This window comes from Euprymna scolopes, chromosome 45 (assembly GCF_053919585.1).
Source record: "Euprymna scolopes isolate OS-2025 chromosome 45, ASM5391958v1, whole genome shotgun sequence".
Classification (NCBI taxonomy): domain Eukaryota; kingdom Metazoa; phylum Mollusca; class Cephalopoda; order Sepiida; family Sepiolidae; genus Euprymna; species Euprymna scolopes.
This window is the reverse complement of record NC_136526.1, coordinates 37251471-37270695: the sequence shown is the minus strand read 5'-3', so window position 1 is coordinate 37270695 and position 19225 is coordinate 37251471. Positions and strand designations below refer to the sequence as shown.

The 19225-nt window shown below is 35.8% G+C and overlaps 1 protein-coding gene across 1 annotated transcript in view; it reads right to left on the bottom strand.

The window, feature by feature from the left end:
* LOC145269450 (legumain-like) overlaps window positions 1-19225 on the bottom strand; it is a 64049-nt gene that overhangs the window by 19056 nt on the left and 25768 nt on the right. The window contains exons 5-7 of the mRNA XM_080125127.1: window positions 8875-8950; window positions 5207-5269; window positions 2713-2779 (exon numbers count right to left, since the gene is read on the bottom strand). Coding sequence (XP_079981253.1) covers window positions 2713-2779; window positions 5207-5269; window positions 8875-8950 — 206 coding nt within the window. The remainder of the gene's footprint in view (window positions 1-2712; window positions 2780-5206; window positions 5270-8874; window positions 8951-19225) is intronic.

The window sequence follows — 19225 nt, the reverse complement described above, 5'->3', positions numbered from 1 at the left end:
AGTTCAAGCTAAAAATGCAGACCACTTGAGATTCTATAGAATTTATGTCCACTTTGAAGAATAGACACCCTGGTTTTTGTCTATTGATTTTTTTTTTTTTTTTTGCTAACTCTGGTATATAGGTTAATAGAAAATTAAATTTTAATGTGTTACGTGAAAATTATTTTCCACATAGCTGTTAGGTTGGCCGCACTGACTAATGGATTCAGACTTGAAAATACTGACAGAAATCCACGAAATAAATGTCACTGTGATATTTATTTGATGGATTTCTGTCAACATTTTTAAGGTTTTTCACAGAATCTCAGGACACCAAATGCAAAAGCACCATGGCGCTGTATTTGTTTACATTTTAAGCGCTCAACACAACTTGCACTTCATGCATCAAACACAATTTAAAATCAGTTAAAACAATAAACCCATCCAGCTAAATAAAAGAGTAACTTATCTTACCTTTGGTAACATTTATTTGTTAGATATTTTTTTCTTATTTTTACAACTTTTTTTTTTTTTTTTTTTACGTTTTCAACCCAAACAAGGCACATTGCCACTTTGGTGTAGGGGGCTACTATCAGGGGCAGCAACTACTGGGGCACTATGTTGGGATTTGGGCAGCGAGATGTCGGTTCACGTTACACTTGAACTTCTGCATGTCAGTACAGTTAGGGAAGCAGGAACCTGGAATGGAATTCCGGAGTCTAGCGGTTCTGGGGAAAAAACTACTGGAGTAGAAAGATCTTTTACATCTAGGGATCTCTACTGTGTGGGGGTGGGATTTAGCTGCCTGTCGGGTTTGTCGAGGGTGTCTACGTCGAGGGGGCACAAGTGTCTGCAGTTCGTCAGAGCATTCACCATTAAAATACTTGCAGAACAGGCAGAGGAATGCAACGTTTCGTCGATGGGACAGAGGCTGAAGCTTAGATGCCAGTTCAGGGCCTATCAGATTGGCGACTCTCTTTTGAACCTTGTCTAGGAGCGAGAGACTAGCAGCAGATGCACCAGCCCAAATGTGACAACAATACTCCATACATGGGCGAATGGTGGCCTTATAGAGGTACAGGATACTTTCAGGTGTCAGTAGTTTTCTAGCATGAGAGAGCCTACCTTTTTCGCAGCGGCCCTGGCAATGTTTTCAATATAATTGTTCCAACTCATGTTTCCTGTGAACGTTAGGCCAAGCAGTTTGAAAAATGTACTCTCAGACAGGGAGTCACTGGCCATTGTAAAACAAACCTTAGACGCATTTTAAATTCTTAAAGACAACTTGCACTTCATACATCAAACACACTTTAAAATCAGCTAAAACACAATAAACCTATCTAACTAGGTAGAAAAGTAACTTATCTTGCATTTGGTAAGGTTTATTTGTTATATATTTTTTCCTTTTTTTTACCACTTTTTCGTACTTCAGTCTAACAAACCCTAGATGCGTTTTAAATTCTTAAATAAGAGATTCTGCCCATCAATTATTCTGCCAGGCTTGCGTCTGAAATTTAATTCCCTCACAATTATATGTCTGTTATGTTAAATTAATCCATCCATTTCAGTAATAAATGAACATATGAATACAGTTACACTTAAACGTTATGACAATGATTCATGGCAGCTATGGCCCCAGAATCATGACGTGTACTTCTGTAATATACTTTTGCTAATACACTTTTTGTTAACTATACCACTGTGCTTGTCCGGATTATTATGGGCCTGCAAAACCATATCAATTAGAAATAGAAGTTTTGTCAGTCTTTCAAATTTAAATTTGAAATAATATTTCCCTTGGTCTGTCACGCTGAAGTTTGAAATAGTATTTTATTTAATTTCTCATATGAAAATTTGCAATTCGTTGGTCTGTCACATTTAAGTTTAAAATAGCATTTATCATCAGTCTGTCATATTTGTGTTTGCAACTGCGTTTGTTGGTTTGTACTTAAATTTGCAATTGTTTTTGTTTTTTTAATTGAAATCACCCCAGACAAAGCATAAAGCCATTTGATGTAAGGAGCTAAAAGAAATACTACTTCAAGGTCAAAAGCCAATGATAAGTGTGAGTTGGATAAATTTTGATTCATAAAACAGCAATTTTTTTTCCTTTATCAGAAACATCGCTCATGGAATGTGAGGTCTAAAGGACAAAAGAAGAGAAGCTGATGAAAGTAAACTCAAGACCCACTTTCTACTCTTTTGCTGTCCTGCTCTATTCAAGTTTGAAAAGAACATTTTTTCGTAAATTTGTCACATTTAAATTTGCACGTGAATATTTTTTTACTTCCATATTGTGTCCCTGAAACATGCAGCGTTTTTCAGATGAGGATTGTTTTTTCGTATTATTCGGATTCATCGGACTACTCTTCTCATCTTGAGCATCATTTTCGCGACGTTTCGGTCGATGTAACCTCCGACCTTCTTCAGGTGTATCTTGTCAAACTCGGAAATCTTTCTGTCAAATTTGCAATTAATTTTATTGTGAATAAAATCTCTTCTTCGTTTCAAAGCAAGACCTTTATATTTTATTCTTTACCCCCTCCCCCTCTTTTGTTTCATGCTGGTTTTTTTTTTTTCTTCTCCATTAACCGAGACCCGAAAAGGCGTAGTGCAGCATTTGAAAGAACAGATAGAGCTTCGCTTTTATACGGAGTAGAGAACCTTTCGTGTGATGATTGGTTCTAAAATCTAAAGCTTGTTAGCAATACTGTCACAAGAGTTATTACTTACTGTTGATGTCCTTGGGAAGGTTTGCAAACATCGAACCCGATTCACACGCTTCGATATAAATGAGCATCTGCGGTGGAAAAGGCAAAAGAAGAAGAAAAAAAAAAACTTTTAAATAATGCTAAAGAATTTCACGTTCGTACGTACATCATCACACATTAAAAAAAAAAAAAAGAAAAAAAGTGAGCTGCTGCTACCAGATCAGGCTGTCTGAAAATATTGGCTTCCAAGACGAAATGCACCTAACACTGATTTTTTGCTTTTCGTTTTTCTACTTCCTTTTGCAAAACTTTATTATGTTCTGCAAAAACAAAAACAACCCCTCCCTTCCCCCTCTTCCCCCTCCCCCCATTTTTTTTTTCTTCCCATTTCTCTTTCTATCTCCCTCACTTCCTGGCTGGTTTCCTAACTTAAAATGTACCAAACGTTAATACTGTAACCCTTTTTCTCTCCCCCATTGCAAAACTCATTCATGTTCTGCAGGCAAGGGAAGAAAAACGATAAAATCCACTATAAAACGATCAAACCAAACACTTACAAACTAGCAATCGAAGATACAAAGAGCTTGAAGAAACTGGATACAACATGAATATTATTTCCAAAATAACTGGATTCGGCATTAAATCTCGAAAAGGGTTGATATGCCGTAAAACAAAACAACCAAACCAATCAAAGTAAAAAAAAAGTGAGATCGGTGATCAAGTTGATGTCGCTAAGGTCTCACCTCAGCATATAGGCACCTTTCAGCGGTTTGTATAAACTGCCCAGAAGATTTCACCAATAGCATAGTCCTGATTCTGTATAAGAGAATCAAAAAATTACCTTGGATTTATTTTATGTAATGTACATTTTGTTGCAATTTAAAAACATTATCTTTCATCTAGCAATTAATGATATAGATATAAAATTTTCAATGATTTTTTTTTAAAGTGCAACAGAATGTACATTACATAAAATAAATCCAAGGTAATATTTTGATTCAATTTAAATTAAATTTTTATACCTTACTTTGTAAAATTTATAAAAGTGCACTTTGAAGACAAATAAATTTCAAATTGAATCTTGTACCTTTATTTTTAAAGCCTATAGTAAAAATATTTTGTTTAACAATTTTCATGCCTTGGATGAAATGCTTTTCTAACTTGTATCGTATCTTTTTAAGATTATATTTTAAAAATCTCCTTCTCTCTATTTCAGTTTGCATTTCTCCTCACACCTCAACTCATTTTTGCAACCCCTTCTTTGTATTATTACAGGTCTGAATATTCTCTCTGTTTCAGTTTGTATTTCTCCTCACACCACACCCCATTTTTTGCAACCCCCTCTTTGTATTATTACAGGTTTTAATATTTTCTCTGTTTCAGTTTGTATTTCTCCTCACACCACAACTCATTTTTGCAACCCTCTCTTTGTATTATTACAGGTCTGAATATTCTCTCTGTTTCAGTTTATATTTCTCCTCACACCACAACTCATTTTTTGCAACCCCCTCTTTGTAATACAGGTCCGAATAATGAGAAACTCTGAATTTTTGTTAACAAAAACTTTAAAATAACTTTTTTTAGATTAAAATTTTTTAAACTTCTTTGAGAATAGAGAATCTTTAAAATTTAATAAGGAACATATTTCATATAGGTTTCATTAACAAATATTCAATCTTGTGCCTTCATTTTTAAAGCCTATAGTAAAAAAAACATTTTGTTTAACAATTTTCATGCCTTGGATGAAATGCTTTTCTAACTTGTATCAATAATTTGTACAAAAATATTTTGTTTATAAAACTTTCGTTGTTTTAATCACACATCTTAAAGCAGAAATAAATAAATTATTATTCTTTTTATTCTTGTACATCAGTTTCTTCCCATCAGATTAAAATCTGGACACTTTTTACGTCAATGTTAAAAATGTTTTTCGCTTAAAACCCATCCTTTTTTTTTTTTTTTTTTACATAGGCATCACCACTTATCAAGGCCAAGAGGCCACTCGAGGATAAAGGTTAAAGACTGTACAGTAGAAATTGGACAATATAGTAACCGTTAGTAATTAGATTTGTTAACTTAAGTGGAGCGGCTCATCAAGAACTTGTTTACATTAGACTTGAAGACAACCATATTGTAGTCAGCTGGAAATCTTTTTAGTTTGTATATTCCCCCCCCCTAATTTGGAAATATAAAAAAAAATCTTTTTTTAAGAAACTCGAATAAAATTTGGAAAATAAATAAATAATTACATTTAATTTTGTAATGTTGATATTTATGCATATCGTTCAAAAAAAGGGAACATTCAAACAATAAATTTAAAATGATGATACCTCTGACTGCCACGTTTTATTTGAATGAAAGTAATCAAGAAATACATACATTTTAATGCGAGAATGTATATATAGCTCGGCTACAGACAAGCAGATAGTAAACTTTCATTAGGGACCGACTTATTGGACGAGTGAATAAATAAACACGAAATAAAGAAAATTAAAAATAAATAATTGTATACACACCTTCGCATATTTCTTCTCTTCGTGCATGTCTTTCAAGGCACTGATGAACTTAGTTGCATAGAGCTGGTTAAACAAATTAAAAAAAAAAAGAAAACGTTAGTTCTATGATTGCATTAAAGTTACTTATGGGAACCATGAATATGAAGCCAACAAATATATTGCTGAAAATAAAGTCAAATTCTTAGTATTGACGTCACTGAGCATTAAAGCTTTGCGGCAGCCGTGGCAATATCTTCTATATATCTGTTCCAAGTCAGTGAAAAATGGATTCCTTCGATCAACAAAACAACCCATAACTCTCAACAGAGAAATGTTCACGGAGGTAGACTGGCTCAAATACCTTGGCTCCATAATTACTGAAACTGGCCAAAGGGGAAGAAGATAGCCACAATCGCGTCAACAACGCTCGTCTTGTTTTCAACTGTCTATGTTCTTGGCACGAAATTCGTTTGAAAACGAAAATCAGGATCTACTATCCTCCTGTACGCCTGTGAAACATGGCCATCGAGGGTCCCTGATCAACGAAAACTTGATGTGTTTGACCATAAATGTCCACACTACATCCTCCGGGTTTGCTGGCAACACTTCCTTTCCAACGCCCCCTATTCTCATGGTCGGAATAGCTTTCTAAATAATAAAGTTATTATTTCCACACGGACTGTAAGCTGCACAAGTACCCATAAAACAGTACTTGTTTTTCCTTGTCCTGTAGGCTAGAAGCAAGGTGTAGTATCTGTTTCGATGATGCACTCTTTTCTGTTCTCATTCAGTACAAAAGAAGTCCTTCCAGACTGAGACAATTAAAAAAAAAATTCTGTCCGAATCTTGAATGTTCATTTTAAGGGAACTAGATGGGTATTTTTTTTTCCGACCTGCCCCAGCGTAGTATAAACACCCCCCAACCATTCCATGTTAAGAATGGCTTTCGAGGTTGGGGTGTGTTTATTCTGAAAGCCATTATTAACATGGGGAAGTTGGAACATTTACCCCCTGACTATATAATCTTTTTATCTCCTAGGGGTAAATTTGCCTCTGGTTGTGAACCTCTGCCTTAAGTTTTAAGCCTTAAATTTTAGACAGTTTTGAGAATCAGAAACATATAATGGATTTTGATCAAAATTAGAATAAGGATTCAAGAGGTAAGGTAAGTGTTTTACCTTCTTAATAAAATACATTTAAAGAACACAGCACAAATAAAGAAAGGAAAAAAGTTCTTTTCAAGTCGTCGTCGGTCAGTCAGTACTGGGTTGTCCCCAGCTAATAGTAGTTGTCTCCAGGTGGAGGCCGTCAATGTTAAAGCAAGATGTCTGCGGTTAAGAGAGGATAGGTGTTGCTTGGCTGAAGGTCTGGTCCCGACTTGACTCACGTTCCCTGAAGACTTTTTAGGGAGCAGATGAATCAATGCGCTCTGTTAGCTGATAGGTTAGTCTGTGGCCAAAGAACTCAAAAGGGTGGGGGGCATTGATTCACCAGAGAAAATAATTCTCTGTGACTGCAACATCACCCCCTGCTTAAGCAGAAAGCCGACTGAGAAAAAAAGTAGCAGTTGCAAAGAACAGGAAGTTCTTTTGAGGTAGTCGTCAGTAAGTTAGTACTGTGTCATCCTCAGCTAATAGCAGTTGTTTCCAGGTGGAGACCGTCAATGCTAAAGCAAGATGTCTGCGGTTAAGATAGGATAGGTGTTGCTAGGCTGAAGGTCCGGTTCTGACTGACTGACGTTCCCTCAAGACTTTTTAGGGAGCAGATGAATCAATGTGCCTTGTTAGCTGATAGGTCTGCCTGTGACCAAAGAATTCAGAGGGGGGGGGGGCATTGATTCAGCAGAGAAAATAGTTCTCTGTGACGGCTCCAAAATACATTTTTACTTTATTATAAAAAAAAGCTAAAAATTAATTTAATTTATCGTTAAAATTGTTCAGAATAAATCGAGGCATCATTTAAAAACGTAAATAAATATTCTAAAAAAAAAAATAAGCACTTCTTTTTATTACAACAAATTAGTGATTTTGATTGCATTTTTCGCAATTAAAATTTTAGGAGTGGAGGCCATCGATGCTAGAGCAGGATGTCCAGTGGACAGGGGCCGAGAAAAGAGGTGTTGCTTGGCTGAAGATCCGGTTCTGACTGCCTGACGTTCCCTCAAGATTTTTTTAGGAAGCAGATGAATCAATGCGCCCTGTTAGCTGATAGGTCAGTCTGTGGCCGAAGAACTCAGAGGGGGGGCATTGATTCACTAGAGAAAATAGTTCTCTGTGACTGCTACAGACTCAAGATGTTCAGTAGCATTATATCTTCATTTTAATCTTGGTAAGTGCTACGATCCAGATCGTATGATTTTGGCTCCTTGCGATGACTCCTTCGAGACGTTTTGCCCTTTTCTTTCGGTACATGTGCAGAATTTGAACCAGACTTAACAAACTGGCCGCTCGGCTTTGCTCCGAACATGATGTCAACCACCGGCTTTCGCTGAGCGTTTCCGACTATCAAAGCATAACAACAAACAACACTACTCAAGGAAAATATTAGAGAAAACATGTAAATAGGATCAAATCACCAGGAAAAAAAAATAATGGTAAAACTTGTGGAGAACGCTGTTTTATGATTGTTTTTAAAACGGAACGAAATTTAAATTTCGTTCCATTTTAATCTTTTTTTTTTTTTTTAAGATTGCGCATCAAAACATCGAAAGTAATCAAAAGAATAACATTCAACAATCGTACTTTTTATATTTAAAAAAAAAAAAAAATTATTAACAAAAACGAAAAAAAGTCAATTTGTTTTGGTTTTTTTTTGGGTTTTTTTTATACTTTTTTACACAAGTCCAACTCTCACCATTCACTTTTGAAATGTCGACTTTTATAGTTTTCGGGTATGCTTACAACGAATAAACATCCCCAGCCTCCCCACGTTAAGAACAGCTTTCGGAGTAGACACCCCCCAGCCTCCCCATGTTAAGAACGGCTTTCGGAATAGACACCCCCCCCAGCCTCCCCATGTTAAGAACGGCTTTTGGAATAGACACTCCAGCCTCTCCATGTTAAGAACGGCTTTCGGAATAGACACTCCCAGCCTCTCCATGTTAAGAACGGCTTTTGGAATAGACACCCCCCAGCCTCCCCATGTTAAGAACGGCTTTCGGAGTAGACACCCTCAACCTCCCCATGTTAAGAACGGCTTTTGGAATAGACACTCCAGCCTCTCCATGTTAAGAACGGCTTTCGGAATAGACACCCCCCAGCCTCCCCATGTTAAGAACGGCTTTTGGAGTAGACACCCCCCAGCCTCCCCATGTTAAGAACGGCTTTCGGAAAAGACACTCTCAACCTCCCCATGTTATGAACGGCTTTTGGAATAGACACCCCTAACCTCCTCATGTTAAGAACGGCTTTTGGAATAGACCCCCCCCAACCTCCCCGTGTTAAGAACGGCTTTCGGAATAGACACCCCCCAACCTCCCCATGTTAAGAACGGCTTTTGGAATAGACACCCCCAATCCTGATGTTAAGAACGATGGTCGTGTTATCGATTTTTTTAACTTAATTTTTATTATTTTATCAATTACTCTCGATTCTTAGAGGCGCATGCGTAATTTAAAAAAAATAAAGATTAGAACTAAATAGAATTTGAATTTATAGGAGTATATATAGATAGACTAGATATATACTTACATACTCATTTGGAAAAGCAATAAGGCCAGGTGCACCGTGATCAGCAAAAAAGACAAAGATATTGTCATTGGGTCCACTGAAAAAGATTTTTCAAAACATCAAAAAAGTGTGCCTAAAAATGGGGGATCAGTTTAGAAGTGAGATAGTAATAAAACTGAACCTTTGAGACCAATGTTTTTCAACCAGGGTTTCCCAGAACTGTAAAGTTTCACAAAAGGGTCTCTAATAGTGACAGAAACCAATGCACTTTTGACATTTCTTTTTTAATTTAATTTCATAAATATAACACTAGCAGGCCGCCCGGCGTTGCCCGATCGGAAAATATGCTTAAATATGATATTTTAATTTATGCAGATTTTCTTTTCATTGTTATAGAGTCAATTCTCTGTCAAATATTATATTGTAACTAACATAGAAAATAGTGATTTCAAAAGTAAAAAAAAAAATATGCCTTGGGTGACATCAACTAGAATCGTAATCAAAACAAAGCACTCCAGACATAGTCGTTATTGTCTGACATAAATAAAAAATAATGGTATTTAAGCTATAAATATATATTTGTGTATGCGTACAGAAGCACTCCAAATCGACTCCTGCCTGCCAAATTCCAAATTTTTGTTTTTACATTTTGACTTCTCAGCAGCTATTTTTACCAGCTAAAAAACAAAACCAGTTCATTCCACAGGTTCGAATCCCTATATATCAAGTTTTAAGTCTGTTGACCAAAAATTGACAGACAAGTTTGGTAGAAATTCTTAAAGCGATATTGGGAACTATTGATTTTAATATTGATTTAGGGTGGTTTGATTCATTGTGGACATATAGTAGTGATTGGTTAGGTTTATGATAGGGTTCAAAGGTAGAATTCTCAAGATTTAAGGTTATGTCTAAGAAATTAACAATTTTTTATTAGGGTCGATTTTTATACTAAGTCCATAATTTTTAAATAATTTATGTAGAGCTTTAATTGCTTTTTCGTAATTTTTATTAGTAGAGTTAGTTACGAAAAGTGCATCAAAAGAGTTAGTTACGAAAAGTGCTACAAAATACAACTATACAAAATATATCAGACTGTAACTGTAGAAGAAAAAATAAATGTCCCCTACAAGGCTCATGTAAAATTAAAAATGTTATCTATAGCTGCACAGTATCAAAAAACCCCAAATCTACATGAACCTATTAACAGCCATAACTCAACTACCAGATTAAATAATGATACCAACTTAAACCAATCTACCGATCAATTACAAACCAACCCACCATATAATAATCCAGCACCAGACCTAACGGAAAATAATCACAATAAGCAAGAGGCAATATATTTTGGTTCCACATCTGGCCTAATAAAACATAGAATTTCAACGCACAAATATTCTTTTAAAAATAACTCTCTGTCAAACCAAACTACTCTATCCAACTATATTTGGCAACTCAAAAATAGCAATACTTCTTTCAACTTGAAATGGCGAGTAATTGAATCTTGCAAACCATATAAACCAGGAGATAAATTCTGTGCACTATGTACAAAAGAGACCCTAAAAATTTTAAAATATGAAGATATAAAAAATGCAACCACCCTATTAAATTCAAGACAGGAACTAATATTCACATGCAGTCATAAACGTTGGTTTAAATTTAATAAATATAAACCACCTTAAATCATTAAAAATTACTTATTAGTAAAAATAGATTACAATTTTTTTTTTTTTTTTAATAAATTAAGTTAGACTAATTATCCCCCTTGCACCCTTTAATTAAAGAAAATATGACTAATTATCCCCCTTGCATTATGTAATTATACAAACAACATTCGAATTATAAACCGTGGCATTTTTAAATCAAAAGTATGCTAACGGAAATAATTTATTGCACGGGCATCCCTTTTTGAAAATTCATCATTCAATAAGGTGATAAGCTATAGCAAACATCTATATGAGTACTTTAACCATAGTTCCTGATTTCAAAAGGCGAAAAATTAAAAGGTAAATTTTTGTACCTATATTTTTATGTATATACCTGTATATCTATGTATATGAATGTATGTGTCTATTTTTTCATATATATGAATGTATATATTTGTGCATGTGTGTATGTATAATATTGTACTTAAACCAAATTTATAATTTAAATTCAAATCTATATTTTACTCTATTTCTTTTCTATCTCTAACCCATATTAATTTTCTTATCAATTTTAAATCCAGACCTTTATTTCAATTTTTTCTAGATACATCTGCCTTACTTTTAATGCTAGGTTTATTTATGGTGTCTTTTGAATTTAATAAAAACCCTTCACAATTTGCTGACGAGGAAACCTTGTTTATTAAAAAACTATCTGTAATAATTATTGTCCGTAACTTGATGTCTACCACAATAAAAACACTGTTTTCCGAAACGATCGTACAAATAATTGATTCTGTTGTTGTTCCTTCTTATGAAACGGATTTTTAATTTAATTATAATTTGATTGTTAAATTTTAAATTATCAATCACATTACTAAATATATATATATTGTATATATATATATATATTGTATGTATATATATATATATTGTATATATATATTGTGTATATATATATATTGTATATATATATATATATATTGTATATATATATATATATTGTATATATATATATATATTGTATATATATATATTGTATATATATATATTGTATATATATATATTGTATATATATATATTGTATATATATATATATATATATATATATATTGTATATATATATATATATATATATATATATATTGTATATATATATATATATTGTTTATATATATATATATATATATATATATTGTTTATATATATATATATATATTGTTTATATATATATATATATATTGTATATATATATGTACACAATATATATACACACATATATATACATATATGTGTGTGTGTGTGTGTGTGTGTAGCACAATCATATTCACACACCGATTCTCGTCAGATCACCAAAGTTAAGCAACATTGAGCTGGGCTAGTACCAGATGAGTGACCATTTGGGAATTCTAGGCACTGTATGTGCTCTCTGCTTATCTCAGCATTGTTTCCAGTCGTCCTAGTATTTAACAATGTTCACAGTGGGTATCCATAGTCTGTCAAGCTTGAAGGCAGCTACCATGTATATAAAAAGTCTATATTCCAAATTCCAAGGTGTTGTTCATCTTACCATTTATTTCTTTCAGCATATTAAAATGTTCAATTCTTGCTTTGCATTGTGTTTTGTGATATAACGCCATCTTTGATTGTTGGTTGACAAAAATCAAAGATGGCATAAGTATCATAAAACACCCATTTTTTTTTCGGATTTATGTAATCATACCCACGTTCTATTTTTTTTTTTTTAAAGTTAATAATTTCTTAGGTTTTTGATGAGTCAGAGCGGAAAATATTAGAAAAATTAACATGATAAATATATGATTGTTTATGCACTACTAAACAGGTGCTGTAAAGAATCGAACCTTTTAACATGCTGAAAAAAAAAAACGGTAAGAGGAAAAACAATTTGGAATATAGACATTTTTGTCATTTATTTGTGTATGCTCTGTAGTTATATTTAACATACATCGAGCTTCATAAATATAATTGAATAAGCATACACACACACACACACACACACACATATATATATATATATATATATATATATATATATATATATATATATATATATACCCTCTGATGAGAAGGAATATCTGCGGATTAAGGAATATTCACTTGTTTTGTGCTTCCTTTTTTTAAATTAAATATGTTTTTAACTCTTTTCAAAGTGTTTTTTAACATGTTTTATTAACTACTTGTTCATATATATATATATGTGTGTGTGTGTGGTCCCTGATGTGAAAACATTTAGTACCATTGGCCGCTACTGTTTGAGCTATCAACAGATAGATAAGAAAGGTTAAAAATTAAGAGACTTCAAACTACAAATGTATATTTGAGCATTGTAGAGAATAGGTTTTATCGACTTACTCCTTCCACACACACACACACATATATATATATATATATATATATATATATATATATATATATATATATCACTACTTCATTTAATCACATAAATTAATATATGGAAGTATAATTTTATGCGTAAACTTTAAGTATTTACTTCAACAGTGCTCAATACATAGGTAGAGTTTAGGTAGTAAGTTATAAAAATATATATGGCAATTAAGCTACAAAGAATATTCCGCATTTCATCCACACTAGGATTCGTCAGGTTTATGTCCTAGAGTGGATGAAATGCGGAATGTTCTGTGTAGCTTAATTGCCATATATATTTTTTATAACTTACTATATATATATATATATATATATATATATATATAGATAGATAGATAGATAGATAGATCCATTTATGCTAGAACTGTTTCAGCCTAAATGTTACACAATGCACAAGCGATAAAATATGCATACATAGAATCGAGTGTAATAGTTAAATAAAACCAATCATTTAATAAGAAATCATAAAAATGATTCATTAATTAATGAACGTTCATTTTGCAAAGGAATATGCAAATTAATTAGCCTTCATAAAGTTGCTGCATATCCATGACTGAGTATATCCAGAAGTTCGTTTTAATAATTTTTAAAAAGAAGAAACAGGCTTTTCATATCAATGTCAGTGCCACAAAAAATTCAACTTTATAAGGTATATATGCTCCTGGATATATGATATTGGGGTACTTTTTAGGAATAAAAAATTTTCATTACCTACGCCATCAATTTTGAGTTTCACCAAAGACTTCTGAACATGAACGAACTTTATCGAACAAATAAATGTGTTATAATTTTTTTTTTTAATTTTGTTCGGAGGTTATTTTACGAAACTGTTGTTTTATGGAAATTGCTAGACAAGGCATGAAGCCACTTGATGTAAAGAGCTAAAAGAAGGTAAAAAAAATAATTGGAAACAAATGAAGTGTTAGATGGAATAGATTATGACCCATAAAACAGCAATTCTTTCCTCTTTGTCAGAAACATTGCTCGTGGAATGTGAGAACTAAAGGACAAAATAAATGAAGCGAGTCACGAAGATCTTAAATCAAATGTGCTTTCGGTACTTCTACAGAATATTTTTTTTTGTTTTCTTTTTTTTGTTTGCTTTAACCCCCAACACTGATCCTAACCCTAACACTGACCCTAACACTGATCCTAACACTAACACTGATCCTTACCCTATCACTGATCCTAACCCTAACACTGACCCTAACACTGATCCTAACTCTAACACTGACCCTAACACTGATCCTAACTCTAACACTGATCCTAACTCTAACACTGACCCTAACACTGATCCTAACTCTAACCCTAACACTGACCCTAACCCTAACACTGATCCTAACTCTAACACTGACCCTAACACTGATCCTAACTCTAACACTGATCCTAACTCTAACACTGACCCTAACACTGATCCTAACTCTAACCCTAACACTGACCCTAACCCTAACACTGATCCTAACTCTAACACTGACCCTAACACTGATCCTAACTCTAACACTGATCCTAACTCTAACACTGACCCTAACACTGATCCTAACTCTAACCCTAACACTGACCCTAACCCTAACACTGATCCTAACTCTAACACTGACCCTAACACTGATCCTAACTCTAACACTGATCCTAACACTAACACTGATCCTAACCCTATCACTGATCCTAACCCTAACACTGATCCTAATCCTAACACTGATCCTAACTCTAACACTAACCCTAACACTGATCCTAACACTAACACTGATCCTTACCCTATCACTGATCCTAACCCTAACACTGATCCTAACTCTAACACTGACCCTAACCCTAACACTGATCCTAACTCTAACACTGACCCTAACACTGATCCTAACTCTAACACTGATCCTAACACTAACACTGATCCTAACCCTATCACTGATCCTAACCCTAACACTGATCCTAACCCTAACACTGATCCTAACTCTAACACTAACCCTAACACTGATCCTAACACTAACACTGATCCTTACCCTATCACTGATCCTAACCCTAACACTGATCCTAACCCTAACCCTAACACTGGTCCTAACTCTAACACTGACCCTAACCCTAACACTGATTCTAACCCTCACACTGATCCTACTCCTAACCCCAACACTGATCCTAACTCTAACACTGACCCTAACCCTAACACTGATCCTGATCCTAACTCTAACACTGATCCTAACCCTAACACTGATTCTAACCCTAACACTGATCCTAACCCTAACACTGACCCTAACCCTAACACTGATTCTAACCCTAACACTGATCCTACTCCTAACCCTAACACTGACCCTAACCCTAACACTGACTCTAACCCTAACACTGATCCTAACCCTAACCCTAACACTGACCCTAACCCTTACACTGATCCTAACCCTAACCCTAACACTGACCCTAACCCTAACACTGATCCTAACACTGATCCTAACCCTAACCCTAACACTGACCCTAACCCTAACACTGATCCTAACCCTAACCCTAACACTGACCCTAACCCTTACACTGATCCTAACCCTGACACTAATACTAACCCTAACCCTAACACTGACTCTAACCCTAACACTGATCCTAACCCTGACACTAATCATAACCCTCACCCTAACACTGACTCTAACCCTACCACTGATCCTAACCCTAACACTAATCCTGACCCTAACCCTAACACTGATCCTAACCCCCAACACTGATCCTAACCCTAACCCTAACACTGTTCCTAATCCTAACTCTAACACTGATCATAACCCTAACACTGTTCCTAATCCTAACCCTAACACTGATCCTAACCCTAACACTGATCCTAACCCTAACACTGATCCTAACCCTAACCCTAACACTGATCCTAGCCCTAACACTGTTCCTAATCCTAACCCTAACACTGACCCTAACCCTAACACTGATCCTTACCCTAACCCTAACACTGACCCTAACCCTAACACTGATCCTAACCCTAACACTGACCCTAACCTTAACACTGATCCTAACCCTAACCCTAACACTGACCCTAACCCTAACACTGATCCTAACCCTAACCCTAACACTGACCCTAACCCTAACACTGATCCTAACCCCCAACACTGATCCTAACCCTAACCCTAACACTGATCCTAACCCTAACACTGTTCCTAATCCTAACCCTAACACTGATCCTAACCCTAACACTGTTCCTAATCCTAACCCTAACACTGATCCTAACCCTAACACTGATCCTAATCCTAACCCTAACACTGATCCGTACCGTAACACTGATCCTAACCCTAACACTGTTCCTAATCCTAACCCTAACACTGATCCTAACCCTAACACTGTTCCTAATCCTAACCCTAACACTGATCCTAACCCTAACACTGTTCCTAACCCTAACACTGATCCTAACCCTAACACTGTTCCTAACCCTAACACTGATCCTAACCCTAACACTGTTCCTAACCCTAACACTGATCCTAACCTTAACACTGTTCATTATCCTAACCCTAACACTGATCCTAACCCTAACACTGTTCTTAATCCTAACCCTAACCCTTACACTGACCCTAACCCTTACACTGATCCTAACCCTTACACTGATCCTAACCCTAACACTAACACTGACCCTAACCCTAACACTGATCCTAACCCTAACACTGACCCTAACCCTAATCCTAACTCTAGCACTGATCCTAACTCTAACCCTAAAACTGATCCTAACCCTAACCCTAACACTGACCCTTACCCTAACACTGATCCTAACCCTAACCCTAACCCTTACACTGATCCTAACCCTGACACTGATCCTAACCCTAACACTGATCCTAACCCTAACACTGATCCTAACCCTAACACTAATCCTTACCCTAACCCTAACACTGATCCTAACCCTAACACTGATCCTGACCCTAACCCTAACACTGATCCTAACCCCCAACACTGATCCTAACCCCCAACACTGATCCTAACCCTAACACTTATCCTAACCCTAACACTGATCCTAATCCTAACCCTAACACTGATCCTAACCCTAACACTGATCCTAACCCTAACACTGTTCCTTATCCTAACCCTTACACTGATCCTAACCCTAACACTGTTCCTAACCCTAACACTGTTCCTAATCCTAACACTGATCCTAACCCTAACACTGTTCCTAATCCTAACCCTAACACTGATCCTAACCCTAACACTGTTCCTAACCCTAACACTGTTCCTAATCCTAACCCTAACACTGATCCTAACCCTAACACTGTTCCTAACCCTAACACTGATCCTAACCCTCACACTGTTCCTAATCCTAACCCTAACACTGATCCTAACCCTAACACTGATCCTAATCCTAACCCTAACACTGATCCTAACCCTAACACTGTTCCTAATCCTAACCCTAACACTGATCCTAACCCTAACACTGTTCCTAACCCTAACACTGATCCTAACCCTCACACTGTTCCTAATCCTAACCCTAACACTGATCCTAACCCTAACACTGATCCTAATCCTAACCCTAACACTGTTCCTAACCCTAACACTGTTCCTAATCCTAACCCTAACACTGATCCTAACCCTAACACTGTTCCTAACCCTAACACTGATCCTAACCCTAACACTGTTCCTAACCCTAACACTGTTCCTAATCCTAACCCTAACACTGATCCTAACCCTAACACTGATCCTAACCCTAACACTGATCCTAACCCTAACACTAATCCTTACCCTAACCCTAACACTGATCCTAACCCTAACACTGATCCTGACCCTAACCCTAACACTGATCCTAACCCCCAACACTGATCCTAACCCCCAACACTGATCCTAACCCTAACACTTATCCTAACCCTAACACTGATCCTAATCCTAACCCTAACACTGATCCTAACCCTAACACTGATCCTAACCCTAACACTGTTCCTTATCCTAACCCTTACACTGATCCTAACCCTAACACTGTTCCTAACCCTAACACTGTTCCTAATCCTAACACTGATCCTAACCCTAACACTGTTCCTAATCCTAACCCTAACACTGATCCTAACCCTAACACTGTTCCTAACCCTAACACTGTTCCTAATCCTAACCCTAACACTGATCCTAACCCTAACACTGTTCCTAACCCTAACACTGATCCTAACCCTCACACTGTTCCTAATCCTAACCCTAACACTGATCCTAACCCTAACACTGATCCTAATCCTAACCCTAACACTGATCCTAACCCTAACACTGTTCCTAATCCTAACCCTAACACTGATCCTAACCCTAACACTGTTCCTAACCCTAACACTGATCCTAACCCTCACACTGTTCCTAATCCTAACCCTAACACTGATCCTAACCCTAACACTGATCCTAATCCTAACCCTAACACTGTTCCTAACCCTAACATTGTTCCTAATCCTAACCCTAACACTGATCCTAACCCTAACACTGTTCCTAACCCTAACACTGATCCTAACCCTAACACTGTTCCTAACCCTAACACTGTTCCTAATCCTAACCCTAACACTGATCCTAACCCTAACACTGTTCCTAACCCTAACACTGATCCTAACCCTAACACTGTTCCTAACCCTAACACTGATCCTAACCCTAACACTGTTCCTAATCCTAACCCTAACACTGATCCTAACCCTAACACTGATCCTAATCCTAACCCTAACACTGATCCTAACCCTAACACTGTTCCTAACCCTAACACTGTTCCTAATCCTAGCCCTAACACTGATCCTAACCCTAACACTGTTCCTAATCCTAACCCTAACACTGATCCTAACCCTAACACTGATCCTAACCCTAACACTGTTCCTAACCCTAACACTGTTCCTAATCCTAACCCTAACACTGATCCTAACCCTAACACTGTTCCTAATCCTAACCCTAACACTAATCCTAACCCTAACACTGTTCCTAACCCTAACACTGATCCTAACCCTAACACTGTTCCTAATCCTAACCCTAACACTGATACTAACCCTAACACTGTTCCTAACCCTAACACTAACACTGATCCTTACCCTAACACTAACACTGATCCTAACCCTAACATGTTATCAAAGGCAAAATAAGTTACTTTTCTACCAAACTGGATATATTTTTTGTGTTTTTATTCAATGTAACATGTTTATTTAGCTCGAAAACCACACAGTGTTTACCGATGTATTGGAAAATTCAAGATAGCGTCTGACTCCCTCTTTAACACGGTAAGTTTGGGAAAAGGTGTTATAAATAAAAAACTGGATAAAATACTGTTAAAACTCGCTCAATATATGTTACCATGATATAGGTTGACATATATTCGGCGGGTTTTTAACAGTATTTTGTCTAATCTTTTATTTATAACACCTTTTCCCAAA